Genomic DNA, 15,514 nt, shown 5'->3' on the forward strand with positions numbered 1-15,514 from the left:
CCAACCCCCAAAAAAACGTTCTACACCAGGGCTACTCACTGGGGCCTCTTCTGCTGCTGTTTCTCCTCCACTTCCTCCTCCATGCCAGGGCTACTCACTGGGTCCATCTCTTCTGCTTCTGCTGCTTCTCCTCTCCCTCCATGCCTGAGCTACTCAGTGGGGCCAGCTGTATTTTCTCCTAGCATGTTCCAAGAGTGGTAGGAAGTCGGTAGGAAGTCGGTAGAGTGGTAGGAAGTGGTAGGAAGACAGCTGATGCCTTATCAGCCCTTCTTGGTCAAGGGCTCCCTCCCAATAGGGGCTCAGCTACAGGGGAGGGCCAGTCCTAGCTAAGGATTAATCAGGCAGCAAGTGACCAGTCATTTCCGAAAATATATGATTTATACTGATGACTGGCAGCAAGATTATTACCATATATACTCGCATATAAGCCAAGTTTTTCAGCCCTTTTTAAAGCTGCAAAAGTCCCCCCTCGGCTTATATGCGAGTATTTTTAAAAAGCTGCCAGAAAAGAGGGTGGGGGTGGGAGACAAGTATACTTGCCTGAAGAACAGAAGCAGGAACGAAGCAGCAAGCTCGGGAGGGAAGAGCAGTCTCCGCCTCGCTCCTCGCTGCCTTAACGAGGCTAGCACGTGTTGCAGGAAGCTCTGCAGGAAGATCTGAAGCCTCTGTCTCAGAGGAAGAGCAGAGAGCAGGAGGAGGAAAGGAAAGAAAAGTGGAGGGAACAGAAGGAGAACAGGATTGGATATAAAAAGGCAAGAGGGATCAGAGGGAAAGAGGGAGGAGGAAGAGGGTGGGAAGAAAAGAAAAAAAAGATTCTGCCCAAAAGGGAGGGGAAGGGAAGTGGGAAAAGCCACTATCCAAACATCACCCTCAGCTTATATGCAAGTCAATAAGGGTTTCCAGCATTTTGTGGTGAAATTAGGTGCCTTGGCTTATATGCAGGTTGGCCCATATGCGAGTATATGCAAAAAATGAAAAGATATCCACAAAAAAGTAATAGTTGGTGAAGATGACAGAATTTGCAGAAATGGCCAATGTTACTTCTTTAATGAGAGAAAAACAACATATTCATTTATGGGTGACTAAAAACCCTTTATAGTTTTACACAAAACAAAAAAAAATAACTGATGATTTGTGTATTTGATGATTAAGTGAAAAAAAATTATTAGAAGTTAGAAAAGTGTTTTCTTTTTTATATTTGTGACTTTAGAGTAAGTGATAAGTTTGTAATTTTACATGTATTTGCCATGGAGAAAATCAGAAGCTTCTTTATATATCTTTCTATGCTTATTTCTTCTTTATGTCTCTATTTGTTGTTCTTGTAAGATTTTTGTCTTTACCAAAACAAAGCTTTAATAAAAAATTACTTTTTAAAAAGTGAATACCATTGTATTTTATATATGTTTTAAAAACTATAATGAAGGGTATTGGGGAGAAATGTTTTTTGTTTCATTCAAATATATAATTTTTAATATACATAGTTGTGTTATGTAACCCCTTTTTTCTTTCTGTAGTCAACCAGTGCAACCAAGACCATCTCTCTTCCAAAGGCAGGCCTGAATATTGATTGCAAGGTGTCTAGCTAACCTATCTCTTTCAAGACCACCTGAAGTTGCATAGACACCACCAGCACAAACTGCATAACTCTCAACTTGCTATATTTTACCTGCAGAGGCTACAAAGGGCCAAGTCATAGCACTCCACAGTTGTTCTTAAATTTTGCTCTGCTGATTCAAAGGGTGGTCAAATCCTCAAGGAAGCAGCTGTCTGTGGGAAGAGAAGGCATACCTGGCTGGACAATAAACCTGAAGGGAATCCTAAGAGGAAATTATGTCTCTGATATTATGATAGACTGAGAGGTTACAATGGTTTATTTCTGTCAGAAAAAGCACAGGATTCAGGGTTTGGCTACAGAGCTGATTTACAATGCCAGAGAATACGAATGACTAATTTCAAGTAACAATAGTAACAACCACCCCCATCACATACAGGATTATACAGCTCTCTTATTTCAAAGTAAAACAAATCCCAATAAAGTTTAATGTCGGAACTCAACTTCAACACTTGCTTGACCATAGTTCTCCTGAAATATCAGTAAAAACTTACAAGAAATGCAATGAAATGCACTGTTTTGAGGTGGCATCCAAGTTCTGCAAGGCTGAGCTCTGATGGTAGTGTTATCTAGACAAGCCATCATTTGAACTAGCAGTTTACAGAGGTCACTGCAAAAACAAAATGGGCTCATTACTGTGATCAAATGATCCATGCCCTGATTCACAAGTTTCAGTTTATTTTCATACTGATCATATTCTTGACCATTGCAATGCTGTGGATTTTACATATATATTTACAGCACAAGTTAAAATGTCACAGCATTTTCTTTTGGAAAAGTTATGAAACATTGAAAATCAAATTCTTTAGAATTACTGATCCAGAAATTTTTGAACCACATCTTATAAACAGTATAATATTAGTAACAGAGAAAGTCAATTAAGAAATACAATTCCCTGTGAAATTTACAGTAGCCACTGAAGTTATATTTAGTTCTTGACTCTCTGATGAAGTCTGATCAGTAAAAACAGAATTGCATACTTTAAAATTATTATCCTAAACTTGATGAAGACAAATTATCACAAAATCAGCATTTTAACCAGTGAACAAATGCCAGAGAATCCAAGATGAAATTAAGTTTTCAGATAGCACCCCTGCACTCACAGTCATAAACTTATAGGTTTCATCTGTCTTTTGAAACTTGAGAAACAGTTCATATGAACAGGTGCCTTCATGTGGAATGTGTATACACAGCCAACAGGACTTTAAAAATGAAGGTGATACTATTTTGAATTGTTCCCACAATGGCAGTTTCAGAGACTACATGTGCAAGCACCACCAGGTACTATAAAAAGAACCCTTGGCTACCATACTACTCACCCTTAGCTCCAGATTATTTATAAATAACTGCCAGCCCCAATACTGGGGACCTCACTGCTTACTTCCCTCCATTGTGGGAGCTGTTAATTTATTCCTGCATTCTTAGTCTTTACTTCCTGTCATTTAACCAATTTTTAATCCATAGGAGAGTCTGTCCTCTTATCCCATGACTGTTAAGTTTATCAGGAGTCTTCACATTCCCAAAGTTATTTATGTAAAGTATGGTGTGGTATGCAAAACAGATCAAAGTAGAACCTCATAACACAGAACTCGGAATCTTCCTTTCAGAGCTGAAGAGTTTTAAGTTATGACTGTGGCCTATCTTTCCAATTTGATACTTTTGATGTTGCTGGTGAAGCAACACAACAAGATAATGCAGTTGAATCTAACACAATTTAATTGGAGACAAAAACTGCCCAATCTTGTCTAATGTATACTCAAACAGTTGATCATGTGATGACTGGAAGAAAACACCTGTAAATGAAATAATTATATTTTTAATTTAAAAAATGTACACACTGTATACAATTGACTATCAGATTCCTGAAGACTTCCCTATAATAGAGAAAATCACAATTTCCTGCTGTACAGTTGGGAAGTTTTCAAAATATGGAGTCCATTATTTGTAAGGTCTCAAAAACCTGGAGACTTTAGAACGTAGAAGCCGAATAAAAGACCTTGGGAACATCTCCCTGGATTCCTGCGCTGTGTACTTGAAATAGTTCTGTGGATGTGCCAAGACATCAAACAATGCCTTTATCAATTTCTTATCCTGAAAAAACAAGGTTGATTTTTATTGTCACATTAGAGGAAAGTTCGAAAAATCACTTTACATTATACTTCCTATTAAACAGAAAAGTATAGGAAAAGTTGTGAAGTCACAAGTCATCCTTTGTGTTACTATTTCTTTGTAAATATAGAGTGCTACCACAGCAACTTCAAGAATCAGGCAAATGTATACACATATATCTGTTAAATCCATGACTTCTGCCTTGGCCTGCTCACCTTTCACATTATTTTTCTCTTCCCCTCAATTAAAGTCATTCAATCCAACAAGTGATAGTGAAAATCATGATCTATTCATTTTCAGAGTCTGCAGCAAATTCAAATACTCAATTATTCTTTCAACAGAAAACTAATACAGGAAATGTACCTTAAGGATCTCTTGATGATTTTCTGATGCATATAGTCTACCATCCCGGACGATGTCTTCTATTAGTTCCTGATAATCCTCTGTTGGAGGCACATAATGAATCATCTTGGCTGATTTAGTTACAGAACCACAAATATCTCCTTTTATTATATCAAAAGGATACATGCACTGACACCACCTACTTTTGGACTTCACTGAAAGGATTTACATGTATATATTTGAGGGGGTGTTTACTCATGTGTAATCAAGACTATTGCTGGGTTCTCATATTAGCAACATTAACACATTTCAAAAGGCTTTGATGAAAGCAACTTCACAATTACTAAGAAGAGAGAAGATTCTGCATAATGAGCTGTTTACCATTAATCTGTTCAAGGCAGAAATCATAAGCAGTCTTAGATGATTCTATAAACAGGGTTTTTGATGTACTTCAAAGTAACTTTTTGCTAGAGAAATCCACTCAGTGTTAAAAATATCCCATCAAACGTTCTTACTTTTGCTTCTTGACAAGTATAATAAGCAAACCATTGTTGAACAGTCTGTTAATTTTATACCAAATGTATGATCCTGTTTCCAATGATGTGTTTTCTTTATGGGAATCAAATTAAGCAAAATCACAAACATTTGGGCCAAATCTTGCCTTTATTAAAAAGATCAGAAAGTTGCTACTTATGTGGCAAAGCCAAAGATGAAGTGATAAAGCCTTCAAGCATTTGGAGTCCATCATGCCCTAACCAGACATTTTCTGCTGCCTGTTACCCTGGAGCAGTTTCTCCACTAAGCTGCTAATTAACACAGGAAGCCCCACTCAGCAGAAATCTGGAGCCACACAGGGTCTTGCACTGCCCATTTTAAAATTACAGCCTCATTCAGTAGGGGTTAAAATTAGAGGGAACATTGCCCCCAGAGTAGCTGCTGTTTAGCCTGGGATCCCTGCCAAAGAGATCACATGAGGGAGAAGAAGCTGCCTGTTTTCATGGGAGAAATTAGTTTTGCCTGGAACACCAAATACTCCTAAACTCAGATTCCAGGCAGTAAAGTGTAAAACCATTTATATATTACAAGTGGTAGCCTTTTCCTGGATAGTCCAAATGAACCGACAGGTTTGTTTAAATCATAAGCATAACATTTCAACCACTGCAAAAAGCAACCGGGGAGGGGGAGAAGACAGGCTATATCAAAGTACTCCCAAAGTACTCCCAGGACTGAAGACATAGAGGTCAGTTAAGAACACTAGCTACACTGCCATTACAATAACATAACATAACGGTTCCAGCATGGCCGATATCCCTTGCACACAGGAAACTGATGGTGTGAATAGTCACCCTTTACTTATACAAATAGCTGCCACTGAATCCTTGGGATCAGGCTAGCTGGAAGTTAAAACAAAGTATTGAAAAGTTTATACTACTGTTTGATCAAGTCTTAACAGCCACTTACCATCATATGTCACATAAGGGACCTGGAATCCTTTAGCACTGTTGCCTTCATTTGATTTGAACTGGATCCACAGTCTTTTAGACCTGGAAGTGAAAGCTATGGGGCGTTCGTAGGTTTGACAGGTTTCATACGTGGTCACAGAATTTGAGGAAGCTTTGAAACAAAATGAACAACATGCAGGTATCAGAGTTCTATTAGCATCCTTCCTCTTTTTTCTCTTCTCCCCTCCCCACATCCCACAAGTCTGACAGCATTATGATACCTCTTGCCTTGAAGAAGCTCTCTGTTTCCTTGACATACCCCACTACTATGCAATAAGCTGACCTAATAAAAAGAAAAGCCAGCTGATGGCACAAGATGGTCAAAAGACTTTAAAGAATTGGAGGTCATGAATACATCTCTTTACTCAGTGGAACAGTTCTGATGTTTTGAATGCAACACTGCCCATATTTTCTCATTTTGTACACAAAAAATAAGCTTTTGATGCCCTTAATGCACTGTCAAAACTGGGGGATGGGGCATGACTCAGCAGAACAAAGCTGGGAGATTTCAATTTGGGGCCTAGGCATATACCATATAGTCCAAGAAATTTGCAGTTCTCATTCCAAACAGGCAACCCCCCCCCACCACAATTATTGGAATAGGCCAGCCTTTCTTAACTTTTTTACCATTGAGAAACCACTGGAACATTCTTCAGTCTTCAAGAAACCACAGAAGTGGTACAATTGTGCAGAATAAGATTGGGAAGTGGCATTAATGTTCTCACCACAGTTCTATTAGATTGTTCTATTTGTTATCACTGTATTGTTATTGTTTACAACTACTGAGTTATCTGTATTATTTTCTGTTTTCTGTAAACCACCCTGAGCCTAACTAACTAACCTAACAAAAATTGTGCAGTCATAGCTATTCCATGTATATTAGCCTCACAAAAGTACTGTGTCAGCTAAGTCTAACATCCAGTTTGCTTGTTACAGGCTTGGATTCAGGCTGGGGAATATCAAATGAAAAAGCTGCCTCTCAACACTTTAGCAAGTCTTCTTTATGTAGGCATTCTGTCCTTCTACATAGAAGAGGAAAAGGACAAGAAAGGTGTTGTTACTACAGTCCGAATACCTTAGTATCTCTTCAGTTGGCCTAACAGTGGTAGCAAGGAGCTGGCTAGCTGGGAGGCTGCCCAGATCCATAATGCCAGTGCACAGGAGCACTCAAAAGTTGCTGCTCTGAAGGCACTGCACCCTAAGATCCACAAGAGCAGAGAAAGAAGAGGCCTTGTGGTACCAGCAACCAGGAGACTTGACCCATAGCTCCAAGGAGTGGTTGGCAAACATGCACGTCATGAGAGATTGTAAGTAGGAGGGGGGCAAATGAAGGAAAGGAGAATTTCTTTGTCTCAACATGAATCATTGCGGTTCCCCACCACCACCACCACTTTATTCTGAAATATATATACTATCTTTTATTCTGGTATGGTGCAGAGCCAAAGATCTGCTTATTTTCACTTTATACAAGGTTAAAAAGGGACTTCTTCATCTGATACTGATTGACACCTTTAGAATCAAAGAATCACAGAGCTGGAAGGGGCCTCCAGGGTCATCTAGTCCAACCGCCTGCACAATGCAGGAACTCACAGCTACCTGCCTACCCACAGTGAACACGATTTAATATCCCAGTGATCCTCCCACCAAAAATATCCAGAATCCAGCCTGGTCTGGGGAAAAGTCACCTACCATCCCACAGTGGCAATCAGCAATTCCCTGGGTATGCAAGGAAGGGCCACAAGAGACAGACACTGACACATCCCTTCCTGCCCAACCACTCACAATCTGCCTAAGTTCATAAAATCAGCATTTCTGTCAGATGACTATCTAGCCTCTGCTTTAAAACTTTTAAAGGTCAACCCTTCTTTACATCAAGGTGAATCAAAGCTATAGAAAGCAAACTAGATCGCCTAGGTTTTATACCCCTAGTACTTCATCATTTAGGCCATGACCAAGCTAGACATACTTTAAATCAAAAGGCCAAAGACCTTTCAAAGTCCCCTGTGCTTAATGTGCCCTTCCTTAGCAAACGTACAGTAGCATCTGCTCCCTATCTTTATTTGCTGGAAATGAGTAGCCACAGTAGGGCATACATGTCAGATGTTCAGCCTTGCCCTCTGCTATTCTGCAAGGAAAATGTAATAAAATTCACAGGGAGAAGAGATTCTGTCCCTGTAATACTCAGGATCTGGATACCATTAATCATGTTTTTTTAATAGGGCATCTTGTTCCAAGATTATTAATCCTCTGATCAGAGAAATGAATGCTGAGGGCAAAGAGGAGTGGATTAAAAAGCTTCTTATGGGAGACAACACCTCCATCACCATTGAGGTTGCAAAACATTATGCAATTATAATTAAGGTTAGACTACTTAGTATAATTTCTACTGTATTTTTTAGCTCTCCGTTGATCTGTTTTATTAATTATTTACTGTTTATTGTAAGTTTATTGTTTTAAAGTTTCTTGATATAGCTGGCAAATGCTGTAATAAAATTTGATCTGATATTATCTTTTATTCATGACAGCTGAGACAACTGCCAAATCTGTAGTCACATGAAGTCTGTTCTGCTACATTTTAGGGCTAGATTTCCAACGCTTTCAGGAAGAACATGAAGTTTCTTTCATTATATACAAGATTAACTTACAGCTTTTTCTCATCACAAGGTAGTCCCCACATTCATCTTCTATTGGCAAGAATATTTCTGGGACCACAATCAGGATGCGCCGTTTGGGAGGTGGATTTATCATCCAGGTACACTCAGTATTTGCAGGGTAATTTCCAGGATAGTTTGGGGATTCAATGTATCCAGTAAATTCCCCAAGATCACCACCACAATGCCTATCTGAAAAAGAAACATATCACCCATAGCAGGAGTAGGCAGGAAAAGAAATATTCAGGTGACGTCACCAGTTCCAAATTCCAGCTTCCTAAAATCATATTAATAGGTAGCCACTTCACATCATTCGTAAAGAAAATGTATCTATGTAGAGTTCAGGTTTTTTTGTCAACATTAATAGTAACTGTGGAGAAGTTCCCTCTACCCTAGAACTAACCCCAATATTTCAGTTACTATGAATGCACTCTGTCCATTATCAGAAACTGAACTCTAGATTCAACGCTGACAGATAGGAGGAGGTCAACAGAAGGAGTCATCAAGCTCCAAGAACAGGGCACTCAGACCCTAATGACCTTAGCCAAAGCTGGGCAAAGTTTCATCACTCTGTACCTCGTTTTTCCCCAAAGGGACATCACCAAGACCCATAAAGATTGAGGGGTTACAGTGACAGCAGAAAACTCTTCTTTTGAGATAGGAAGGGACAGTGAGTCATCCCAAAGCGGAAGGGAGAAAGACAGACTTTATTTAAACTCTATTTAATTTTAAAAGGACACAAGGAAGAAGAACTTCCAGCTTCTGACTAGGGAGGCACAAGCACAAGCCATGAAGAACTAATTTTTTACCTACGGTCTCCATCTTGTCCATGTAGCAAAGGACCATGGAGACAAGTCAAAGCCATGACCATTTACACACTGGTGGTTTCATGCTGGGCTGCAGGCTGGAGTTTTATTCATGGCAGGTTGCCCCAACTCTTCCTGCAAGCAGACAGGGGAGCATTTGGCCCGGTGTGCCTCAACCGCCTCCAATTTGTGCTCCTGCACAGGAGCTGGGGCAGTGAAGTTCCCAGTGTGTAAACGGTCCATGAGAACTAAGGTAATGATGAACTTTAAACCAGTGGTCCCCAACCACTGGGCCACGGCTCCCTCTCCCTGCCCCCCCCTGCAGTGAGAAACTTCCCAGGCCACAAGCAAATCGACCGCCAAAGCAGCCGATTAGCTTGCGGCCCGGCAAGCTTCTTTTTGCGGGGGGGGGGGAGAGGGAAGCACGGCCGCCGGTGCAAACGTGCATGCGCAGCAGGTCCATGCATGCGTGTTTGCGCCATGCGCAGTTGCAAACGCACATGTGCGGCAGTTTCATGCATGCGTGCACTCGCAGATGTGCCATGCATGCCTCCCCCCACCGCATCGCCCTCCCCCCCACTGGTCCGCAGCCTTAAAAAGGTTGCGGACCACTGCTTTAAACTACAGCATCTTCCAATAAAGATGGCCTGCCCTAATTAGACATTGTTTAGGATAACTTCTTTGTTTATGGGGAAAGGACTATATGTTCCTATGTTTTCTTTATTACCTTGATGAGCCTGAATGCTTAAACAGAACATTCTTTTTATCAATTTATTAAATGTTATGACATTTTGAATTCTATAAGTCTGATCTCTGGAAAAGCACCATGCCTTTTCAGTCTTGCTATCCAAAGTTCTATTAACAGGGAGGAGCAGCGGGTAAGCCTGCTACCCCTGGAGCACAATAGCTTGAAATTGATCAATTTGGCAATAGATAAAGTCTCTAAATGGCAAGGTGGGTACAGAGTGCTAGATGTGTGACTCCATTTAGCAGGACTTTATATTCTCAGCATCACTGATAGCAGCCCAGTTTGTTTTTGGCACCCTTGGGAAGCAAGGGGAGCTGAGACTTTGGATCACTTCAGGGGGGTTCCAACCTCCCAGGGACAACCAAAAGGAAAGTTGAGACAAAGAGCAGAAGGAAGGTTATGTGCTATTTACCGGTAACCCTTGTTTTAGAAAGCTGGATTGAGCCAAGAACCTTCTTTCCCCTTAAAAGTCCTGCCATACTCTCTCTCTCTCTCTCTCTCTCTCTCTCTCTCTCTCTCTCTCTCTCTCTCCCCCTCTCATATGCCATACAAATATGCAGCTTGCCCTTAGTGATATCCCTTACTTATTCTGTTTAAAAAACATTGGTTTGGGTAGAAATTCACATATTCTATAGCAAAATGTATCTATTTTAAGGGTCCGCAACCTGTTTTAAGCCTGTGGGCAACTTTGGAATTTTGACACAGAATTCATGCCACTCTCCCCATGGCCCCTGCTGCCACTGCTACGTGGCAGGGCTCTTCCAGCTTTTCCAGCCCTGGCATTGTGCGTGTGTGTGCACATGCACAAGCAATGTCAGGGCAGTCCATGTCTTCCGGGAAATTCCTTCCCCCGTACATTCTCAGGAGTTCCACAGGGAACCGGCAGCAGCCTGGCACAGCCACTGTCATGCATAGAAAGACATGGATGGGGTTTTAAGATGCTATTTGGCTATGACCAAGCATACCCAGCTATACTGACCTCCAAATACTACATCACCTAAAATATGTTATTATATTTTAATTCCACTTCCTGCAAGGAGCTCAAGACAGTGTGTATGGCACACACATTTGCAACAATCCTATGAGGTAGTTCAGGCTGGAGATAGTAGCTGGCTCAACTAAACTTTGAGGCCAAGTTAAGATTTGAACATGGGGTCTCCCCAAGTCACTATAGTGTACTGGCTTTTCACACAGACCCTACATCCTCTTGTCACCTGTTTTCATTTTCCAACTGCTCATTTACAGAGGCCCTTTCATTTCTGAATGCTTGTGACATATTTACCTTTGCACTGTGATACATTTGTTGAGCCATCATAATCAGTGGTGGTATTCCCAGGGCATGCAATGCAGGAATTTTGTCCAAACTCAGGCTGGTATGTTCCAATGGGACAGCGGATGCATCGGTGAGTCGTAGTGTTGTAGAAGTGACCAGGTGAGCACTGCACTATAGAAAAAGAATAAGCAAGTGGCACAGTACCATAGGGTTGCTATGCTACCACATGATTTACCATAACATTCCTGTGGAAGGCCATTTCATTCACAATGAATTACACATTCGTGTATAAGATTACATGCACTTGGAATGCACATCCCCATGAATGGGCATGTGATTACCTCAATTTCCATAGAAACTCTGGAAAAGCACCGCATTGCAGGACTGTCCAAACTACAAAACTGACAGGTGCATATTCACCAGTCTGATAATTCTGAATAGCAGAGGGAGCCTGGATACCCAATCTTAATAGTGATGCAAAATTTACTATTAAGAGTCATGATGGAAAGCAAGCGCAACTGAATAGCTTCTTTTGCCCTCCCACTGAATCAAGAATTATTTTTTCTCTTCTTTTTTTACCTTTTGTTTCACAGTCCTGAAACACTGTTGCACTGGTATGTTTTGTCATTAGGCCTCCTCCACAGGTAAAGCAAGAAGTCCGTCCTGGCTCTGGCTGGTATGTTCCAGGAGGACACAGAAGACAGGGCTTAAATCCATCAGAAGAATACTCACCAGGTGAGCACTGTCCTAGAGGGAAAACATGTAGACATAGCAGACATCAACTTTATGACTACAATATAATGTATTAGGGTATCAGCTGATATCCAAAATTACTTCAAGTGCAGTTCAAAAGGAGAAAAGCAAGTGAGTGCTTGACATAATCTTCAGTAATTTCCTGCATAAAATACAAGATCTGCCTTTTTTAATGTGTTGCATTCAAGACTGGGGGGGATTAGAACATGCATCTAAATGATTCAGACAGTTCACATAAAAGTGCTAGAAGTGAATCTAGTCTGCTGGAAGGATCTATCTGTGGTATAAAGAGCCTTGTTCAATCACCCTCTCCCTATGGGAGGTACAATCAGGTACCATACAAGGCTGTGAAAGTCATGCCTCCCTATCCCCACTCATCCTGACCCTCCACTGAGTCAAAAAGCAGACTGAAGAGAGGGAAGGGCGGGCAAGATTATAAGAGATTGACAGAAGCCTCCCACTCTTCATAGGAGCCTTGCATGGAGAGTGCCCTGGTATCAACATGGGGAGCAGATTGCTGTGTGTACTTCCTCCATATTTGGGTGCAGTGGCCTGGACTGAACATTATTTGAGCTTATTATCTGCCATTATGCCATCTGCCAAACACCACCATTAACTCCAATAGATCTTATTTTATTTATTTTATTTTTTATTTTTCAATTTATTTCCCGCCACTCCCTAAGCGGCTCGTGGCGGGTCACAATGTCTTAAAAACCCCATTAAAACTCCCATTAAAAGACTTAAAATCCATCACAACATGGCGGCAGCAAAAAAGATCCCCTTCCGACCCCCATCTTATGCAGTAATCCCTCTCAAGTCTGTTGAATGAACAGCAGATGCATGAAATCTGTGCTTGCTTGACAGCCTTCCTTATCATCACTACACTATAAGTAAGACATCCCAGGAGCAGACACTGTGGGGCTTTCCGCACCCCTTCAAAATCGCACAATGGTTGCCAATTGAAAACGCTACTGATTTGCCATTATGCACAACGTCGTTGACAATCTGCAACACACCTGAAACCGATCCGCAAAAAGCGCTTCATTGTAGCGCTTTCAGGGAAATCCCCAAAAGTGGATTCACCCTCCGGAAAGCGATACACTCCTGCAACCAATCTGCAACACTAGCGGGAAAGTTCTGTGTGTTACCATTGTTGTGGTTTCTACAAAGTCCCTCCCCCTGGCTCTCTCCTCTGATCTTCCGGCGAAGCAATCGCCATTTTTTTTTCTCCGAGCGAGCGGGGATCAACGCACCGGCGAGCCTCCGTTTAGAGGCTTCCCCGGCTTCAGTCCCTCCCCAGAGCTGTTTAGTCACTAAGCACAAACAACAGAGAAGCCCATTTGCTGATGTATTTTCCCTTTATTTTTCACACTGTTTTCGGCCGAAAATCGCGCCCGTGAGGGGGGGGGGGTTTCACTCGGGAGGAGCGTGGCAATGATGAAACGGCAGCTCAAACACACCTGCAAGCTGGATGGGTCTCTCCGTTGCAATGAATCAACACAGATTCGTTGCAACGTGTGTGGTTTTTTTTTTTACTTTCTTAAAGGGAAAGGAGCTGTTTGGGAGCATGCTAACGGCCGCCCATTGGCTGCTTGACAGCCAGAGGCGGGACGAGCTTGGCAATAGCGCTTCCTTTCTAGCGATTTTTGCCGAGACCGGAAGCCTGTGGGAAACGATACAAAACGCAACTGGATTCCACTACAAAGGCAGGTATGCATAATGACGAATTCCACTATTTTAAATGGCGATTTTTCGTTCAGCAAACAATTTCTACAAGGATCCCGGTGCGGAAAGCCCCTGTGAATTGTGCATTTTTTAAAAATGGAGATTCAGTCTTTGACTTAACAGCTGACAATATAAGAATAATTAAGTTCAATGCCTATTATTTTAATATCATCTCCCTGGCTCATCCTGCTTTGGTGCTGAACTGATTATATACATATATCCATCTCTGGAAGATTCTTTATGTAAATGTCCAAGTAATCTGTCTCCCAAATTTGCAGTAAACTGATTGCCATGACAGGCCAAATGATTAAGTGGATTCTGCTAGACACAGGATTACTTCTGCAGCTGTTTAGCTATGCTGTGAAGTTCTGTCCTTTTAAAGAGCTGTTAAAACTGTTAGTTTTGGTTTATAGCTTCAATAAATCAGTCCACTGAATGGTTGTTTTTGTTAGGGGGGTTAAATTGGCCTTGGCTTCATTTCAGGTTATTTAAGTTAGCAGCAAACAGAGCATTAACTGGTCATGATCAGGGATGAGGAATTTTGTTTACAGCTAATGAACTGAATTTAATGGGGACTGCTGCCTGAACTTATGAATAAAGCACTGCTCTGGCGCTGTAGGGGCTCACTGCAGCAAGGGGAGGAAGAAAAAGGCACTTGAAATACTGGTCTGTAAGTCCTAGCGCAAGAGGCATGAAGAACTCATTAGGGCTCCAAGGCTTCCTTTCAGGACTGATACATGACATTAACATAGAAATTAGAATGATAATTCCTATTTAAAAAGAATGATCCCATGGATAACAATTTTTCATATAGCTGTGAACAAGTTTGACATTTTCTCCATATGGTTGTTAACACCCACTTTCAGATGTTTGGCACCTTTGAAAAATTCCTGGCTGTATGTATATGCATATTTTAGCAGCCACAAGTAAATTCCAATTAAGATCATAAACTTATTTCTGCATATTCCCTAAAATAAGACTTCAAGGGAACCAGATAGCACACAGCCTACTACTATAGTATAAATATGTTATAAAATCTCTGTCAAGGACATTCTCCACTGAGACGAATCCCACCACATATACTCTTCACTCTACAAACTAATCGATAACTTTGAGCTGCTCCCACAATCATATATTGAATCAGGCTCCAACCAGAGATGAGCTTATATTGAACTGTGTAATGCAATTTAGATGAGACACAATAGATCCTTGATTTGATTTCTCAGCATCTTTATCAAAAAGCAAGTTGAAACTTATTTAGACTGGAAACGCAGCACCAGAATAGGGGAGATTAACTCTACCTCCAATTGAAATACCAGTCTTAGGCTTAGCTGAAAACTATCCCCCCCCCCCCTGGGGTTTATAGCAGTGGGATTTCTATTGGGGAAGCAATGTGGGACAAATATGTTGAGCAAAATGTAGCTTTCACACCATGCAATGATTTCCCTATTCACCTTTAGAACTAGACTCAAACAAGATTTCACAAATCTCTCACATTCTAGTCCTAAATTCCTAAATTCAGTATGACGTTTTCCTTCAAGATTTGAATATAATTGGAACAGGGGAATTCTATGTCTATTCACATCAATAAGGATACTCTCATAGTTTATTTTCCCATGCATGCATGTTCCAACATACACTTTCCTGACCTCAAAATATAATCAAAAGTTATTTTTAAATGAAATTGTTCCAGCTGTCTTTATTGAAACATATCTTGAGAAACCTACTGAAGCACAGCTGCAAAGCATAATACAGACTGATACCAAGAAAACCATCTATACTATTTCAAAGGTCCATCAGTATATCCTTTGTTATTGCTAGGATGCTTGTCTAACCACACAAATATCAAGACCAACTTTTCATACCCTCATCGAACTTTACAGGAGGGATATATTTGGAGACTTCAAAAAAGAAACAGGAAATCTGGCAAAATATATACAAATACAAGGTATCCCACCAGTTTGATCTGTCCCAATTTTGCTACCTTCTATAT

At 41.0% G+C, this 15,514-nt stretch overlaps 1 protein-coding gene across 3 annotated transcripts in view; it reads right to left on the reverse strand.

Moving 5' to 3' along the window:
- Positions 1-1,848: 1,848 nt before the first annotated feature.
- The window catches only part of SCUBE2 (signal peptide, CUB domain and EGF like domain containing 2), a 77,514-nt gene continuing 63,848 nt past the window's right edge, over positions 1,849-15,514 (reverse strand). For all 3 annotated transcript variants that reach the window (XM_077321762.1, XM_077321761.1, XM_077321763.1), the window contains 6 exons: positions 11,623-11,790; positions 11,053-11,214; positions 8,211-8,408; positions 5,525-5,677; positions 4,085-4,164; positions 1,849-3,703 (listed from right to left, as the gene is read on the reverse strand). In XM_077321762.1, the coding sequence (XP_077177877.1) occupies positions 3,551-3,703; positions 4,085-4,164; positions 5,525-5,677; positions 8,211-8,408; positions 11,053-11,214; positions 11,623-11,790 (914 nt within the window). In that variant the 3' untranslated portion in view covers positions 1,849-3,550. The remainder of the gene's footprint in view (positions 3,704-4,084; positions 4,165-5,524; positions 5,678-8,210; positions 8,409-11,052; positions 11,215-11,622; positions 11,791-15,514) is intronic.

This window comes from Paroedura picta, chromosome 2, assembly GCF_049243985.1.
Source record: "Paroedura picta isolate Pp20150507F chromosome 2, Ppicta_v3.0, whole genome shotgun sequence".
Lineage (NCBI taxonomy): Eukaryota > Metazoa > Chordata > Lepidosauria > Squamata > Gekkonidae > Paroedura > Paroedura picta.